Consider the following 6,000-nt stretch of genomic DNA (forward strand, 5'->3'; position numbering starts at 1 on the left):
GTACTGGAACGGCTCTTACCCACAAAACCCACACAAAGTCAAAAATTTAGATTTAAGCTCAGATATTTAAAGTGAAACTGACTGTTCCACCTCCGGGAGGATTCAGGGTGGCTTTTCTTTATCTTTTTCTTAGTTGTGCCACCCTAATTTTTTTACTGACCTAGTCTGCCGACTCGTATGGAAATTTAGTGTTTCGGTTTTCATGGATTCACCTGATAACAGTGTTTATGTGGATCGTAACTCCAAAACATTTGCAGAAAATGTGCCTATTCAAGGACTTTTTCCATAAACAATATGTAAAATATTTCAAAGAAAATGTAGCTTGGGAAGCTGGCACACCTGGACACAACGCTACATGATACGCTTTGGGCTGCGGCGCCACCAAATGGTGCTGATTGGCTGAACCCCTGAAGTAAGACATAAGGAAGACTGTGGGTGTTAGCTTCTAGGGCAGCACCAACACAGTTTCCACTGCTGAGCATTAACACATTTGAAGATATATTTGGTGTTTAAACTAGAAAATAAGCAGTGATAGTCTGAATGGTCTCAAGTTTTTGCAGAATTTAACTATTCCCTGATAGTTGTGGTACCCAAATACCAGGGGTTCGCTGTGCATGTATCCCCCTAATATTTTAAGGCAAATATCAACTGGAAACTTACATTGATGGAATGCAGCTTTATTTAATTCACTGACAAGGTTGTACTTACTATAACCTCCACTGTGACCGGGACGGTGCTGTTAAGCGGCAGATTTCCTCCATCTTTGGCCATCACTGTCAAATAGATCAACCCCTTGGGGACCAGCTCATAGTCGAGAGACCTGGTCACGCTTATGACTGGGGCAGAAAGAGCAGGAATGGAAAAGGTTCAGTTTTGTTTCCGTTGTTAATGAAACTAAGATGTGGGAAACTGAGTACACCCCTGCTGCTTTCAGACAGTTTGAACTATTTTAGGGTGCTCCCAGGAACTGTTTCTCTTTTATTGTACAATTTTAAGAGAAAATCAAAAATGTAGAAATTCTTTGACAAAAAAAAAGTATATTGAGGTTGAAGAGATAAGAATACCTGCATAGCCTTCCACCATGATGATGCTGAAGTACTGAGGGAAAACCGAAGCTGAAATGATGGTGTACGTCAGGAGGTTGTTGGGAGGAGAATCCTCATCAGTGGCCTGTAAGTGGGCAGATGTTAGGGGGGAGTGGTACTTATAACATAATGTCTTAGTTGAAGTTTTAAAAGTAAGACATAAAAAAACAAGCTGTAGCACAGCAGATGTTGCAGTACACAATGCTCATCTTTCAATTTAAATGTCTGAACTATATGAAGTATTTAGGTCTGAGCTGGAGTCTGCAGCCAAGAAGCTGCCAGTCAACGGTGGCATGTTATTGGATGGATTAAAGCTGATTCTGGCTATTAGTGGTGCAGACGTCAGTGTTGGATGAACACCAACTGAGCCACGACAAGCCAAGCAGGCAGAGGAAAGATGGAACCGTTTGTTGAAGGACTAATCCGCAGCAGCTTTCACCGCGATGATGACACCGGCTCATTATTGTTGATTTGGCAGGAACTTTAAAATGAGTCCTCCGGCTGTGAGGAGAGTCTACTGGGCCTCACTGGCATCATTAGAAGCTGGACAGGTTGTCAGAAACACTCATTTGTATCTCTGCATAACAGACATATCTCTATGCTTTCATTTAATGCCAAAATGTTGAGTAAGCAATACCTTTCTTCCCCCACAACTTCTTAAGCAGCGGCTTTCCTTTCCAGGCTGTCCTTCTAAATCAATTTTCAACAAACACTTCCACACTAGACAGTTGTTTCCCACTCAAAGGTAAAACGAGTCGGGGGCAGCAAATCAAAAAGATGAGGGGAAAAGGAATAAGCATAGGGAAAATGAATGAAAGCAGAACCTCTGCAGTAGGAGGCAAAAACCTCTGAGGCAAATACCACAGAGCAGGAAATCCTCTCTTTGCTTTGTCTTCCCAGAGTGGTGTGCTTGTGTGTAAAGCATCTAAGTTCGCTGGCAAACCGCTGACACACACAATTGTGTGTCTGACTTCTGTTTTCCTCTTGGGCGACGTATTAATATCAGCAGCGTTCAGAATAATCAAACACAGCGAGCCAAGCGTTGAGACCAGTTCACACAGTGCGCCGTACAGCCGAGCAAGCCTCAAGGGATGTTTTTCTCTGCTGGGTGCAATCAAAGCAAACGCTGAGCCGTTAGTTACAATTGTGCCTGTGTAGCTCTGCCTTTGTGTGGCATTGACTGATGGCCAACACACTGAAGCTAACTGGTTTTCTTTTTGAAACACAATGCACATTAACACAGCAGTGCAGGTTTTACAGTGAAACTGGGAAAACAGACGGCAGCGACAACAAGAACTGAAAAAGAAGAATCAATCAAAACATGTTGGCATGTTAATATGATGCAGCACTGTACTTATTTTATTTTAAGTTCCATCAACTGATGGGTAGAAGATGGGAAGGAGATTTTCTACAAAGGTCACTTAGCCAAGAGCATCTTTCTGTGCTGATAATAATAATAAACTTTATTTAAAAAGGGACGTTGTACATCTGAAACAATGTTACCATTTCCTGAATTGTTCCAGATTTTAGAATAAGCTAATTCACATCTGCAGAAGCTTAACAAGTTACAAAAATAGATTTATAATAAAATATAACGCTACAAGTTACTTTCTAATGATGCTGCACAAACACATTTGTACACCAATGTGAATGAAACATAGTTTTACATTTTGAAAGATCACACCTATTAACTGTATGCAGATATAAGGGGAAAAATGCCATCTGCTGAAAACAGGCTGTAAGCACAGAGCAGAAGAACAAAAGAACAACCTCATGCACTCCTGGCTTCATAAAAAGAAAAAGAAAAGAAACAGCACAAGAATATCAAAGAAGGTAGAATTCATCTTCTCTTTGCATAATGTCTATCTGATATTATTATAAATATATTCTCTAAAATTGTCTAATTTTGAGTTTGAACTAAATAATTTTTAAAGTTAAAATGGAGTAAAAACCAAATGTCAAACTGACATGTTCTTTACATGCAGGTACAGGGAGTGTGATGGAGACAATGGAGGGTTGATTAGATGGTGAAGATGGTGAAAATAGGTAAAGTTGTCAGTTCAAGCATTCAACATGTCGTGGTGAGTGACTCCATATCATGTGTGACATAATGTTATTATTATTGGGTTATTACTGCTACAGGTGTGTAGTGTACTTGGCACTATGCTAATAAAACAAAAGGCAGTTTAATGATGTGCCTGAGTGTAAATGAAAACAATAGTTTCATTTTCACACACAATCACAAGATCAGGATGTTTATTGAATGAAATGTAATATTTTTACCATCTGATATATTTTGATGCCAGTTAAAGGTTTTTTTTTCTTAATTAATGAGATAGAACAATGCATCATTGCAACATTTTTAAAGTATTACTTACTGATTTAACAATCAATGTTTCATAAAGAATAACTGGAATTTCCTGTTGATTAAAATAATAATTTTAAAAAAGCAATTTCTCTCTTTAGTCACTTCCTGTTTGTTGCTGAAGAGAGGGCAACTGTGGCCTGATGCCTAAATAGGTGCAAAATGTTTCCTTCTGCTGGTTGGTTTGATGTGAAATCTGCTGCATGATTGCGGTGCAGAAACTATTTGTGAATTTTCTCCAAAGTTTTTTGAGCCTAAAACAAAAAAAAACAAAAAAACAGGAAACATGTTGAGGTTTATTTGTCTGAGTAGTATTTCAGGTTGGAATAGATTAGCTAAAACATCTAAACAGCATTTTTATACCTTCATAAATGTTGGTTTTGGCATAAAGGGTTAATATGTGAAACCAGCAATGGTCACAGGTGTGTGTTTATGAAGCACTTTAGAGCTGCTATAAAGAGAATAGTGATTGGATGTTCTTTTGGACAAAATAACGTTTAAGACCAACTCGTATTTTATTATATAAACCAGTGTGTGATTGGTTTGCATGCCTGTTAACGACACCTCACCCTGATCCGCGCCACCGACTGCACCGCCTGCTCGTTCTCTCTCAGTGAGCCCACGTACGCCTCCTTCTGGAAGAGCGGCGTGTTGTCGTTGATGTCCAGCACGTTGACACGGATCCTTCCGGTGGTTTCCTCCCCGCCGCCGTCCCTCGCCAGCACGGTCAGAGTGAAACGCCGCATTAACTCGTAGTCCAGGCTGGCCCGCAGAACGACCCAGCCCGTTTCTTCATCCAGCGAAAACCTGCAGGACGACAAGCAGCTGAGATTAGACAACATCCTCTTTACTTATAGTTTCTTACATCGCATTCACCTGTCATTGGATAGAATGTCATATTTAACAAATTATTTTAACCTATTTTTCAGAAAAGCGTGATTACACTGTAGACAACTGAAATTTGTATAAAAATTAATGGAAATTTTACACTACTCACAATAATAAAATAAAATTCATTTCCAGACATATACACAGACATGTGCACAAATATTTAAATTTATTGTAGAATTATTTATTTTATTTTTTTGTTTTCCATACATTTTCAGCAGGGTTGGGGTTAAAGGTTCTGGGAAAGCCATTTTATAAGACTGGTATTTTCCTGCTTCCTGTATTTCTCAACCTAATTATGTTTTGGATTATTGTTCTGCTAGAACTCCATCTCTCTCCAAGTTTCAACCTCCTTTCTTCTTTATTCCATCTACTCAGGGAAATGCTCCAGTAAAACTGGACACAAATCAGCCCCACAGCATGATGCTGCCACCACCAGCATTGACAAATGAAACTATGTTTGTATGTTTCCAGACCTGATTCACCTGACCTTCCCCAGAGTGACTTCTTGTCATTGCAGCCAAATACCACACAATACATAATTTACACAGCACCTTAAAAACCAGTGCATGGCTGACCAAGGCGCGGTGCAGCAGAGACTTAGACCAATAAACACAATTCACAACCATAAAATTGTTCTGTTTCATCTGAGCTATGAAAACTCTCTTTGCTCAGTTTTATAGTCTGTTCAAATTTGATCAAATCAAACTTCTGGAACCTTTGCTGAGGCTCCGATGTCGTCAACCTCATAGAAAGTGTGTGGACTATATTTGAAAGTCCTGAAGTTAAAGGTATGAGTGAGGATGTATTGGCAAACATTTACACCTGTTTACATTGTACCTCTAAAGATAAGGGAAAACACATAATTTCTTTAAATTTGTGTAAAACATTTAGCATTTTTTTGTAATTTATTGTTTAAGTTGTTTGTTGTATGAGAATTTCACCTGGTACAAAACAAAAGTTAAAATAAAAGATTAAAAACTCCAAATTAATATGACATTCATGCCCAGGATTGTATGAAAACTTCTGACCAAAAATACAGATACAAAATAAAAGAAGTTCAGTGTTTTTCTCACTCATTTCAGAAGGTGAAACTATTATTTTATAAAAATTCATCACACATGGAATGAAACATTTCAAGGCTTCATTTCTTGTCATTTTAACCTGTAAAGGTTTCCTGAGCCTCTAACAGTCTCACCGTCTGGACACCAGAAGACAGAAACCTTCACAGAAAGTCACTGCTGAAAAGATGATCATTCACAGAGTTCTGCATCTGCTTAGTCACAGGAAGTTGAGTTCTGTCAAAGCAACCCAACTTCCTGTACACCTCAGCAGAACCACAGGCTGACCTCCTCCATGCCACGCCGCACTGATGCAGTAATCCACCCAAAACGAGTCCAGAGCAAGAAGAAATGAAACCTGATGTTTCTGTTTAAAATGGCAGCTTTAATTGATTTTATACAATATTCTAACCATGAATTTTAGGTTCTCATATATCTGCAAGCCATAATCATCAACATGACAAGACATAAAGGCTTGAAAGATTTCACTCTATGAGTAATGAATTTCTAAAATGAGGGACAAAGATAGTCAACTTATTCACAATTCTTCACATTTTTAGATGTACTCATTTTATAATTTAAAGATGTTTTGTGTAACATA

General features: G+C 38.6%; 1 protein-coding gene across 1 annotated transcript in view; it reads right to left on the bottom strand.

The window, feature by feature from the left end:
• Positions 1-6,000, bottom strand: part of LOC106958449 (cadherin-23-like) — a gene marked incomplete at its 3' end in the record, with an annotated part of 160,811 nt that overhangs the window by 23,401 nt on the left and 131,410 nt on the right. Inside the window, exons 15-17 of the mRNA XM_015050354.1 lie at positions 4,020-4,257; positions 1,065-1,170; positions 709-836 (exon numbers count right to left, since the gene is read on the bottom strand). Of these exons, the coding sequence (XP_014905840.1) occupies positions 709-836; positions 1,065-1,170; positions 4,020-4,257 (472 nt within the window). The remainder of the gene's footprint in view (positions 1-708; positions 837-1,064; positions 1,171-4,019; positions 4,258-6,000) is intronic.

Source organism: Poecilia latipinna, unplaced genomic scaffold (assembly GCF_001443285.1).
Source record: "Poecilia latipinna isolate Pla-1442-1.1 unplaced genomic scaffold, P_latipinna-1.0 Scaffold987, whole genome shotgun sequence".
NCBI lineage: Eukaryota > Metazoa > Chordata > Actinopteri > Cyprinodontiformes > Poeciliidae > Poecilia > Poecilia latipinna.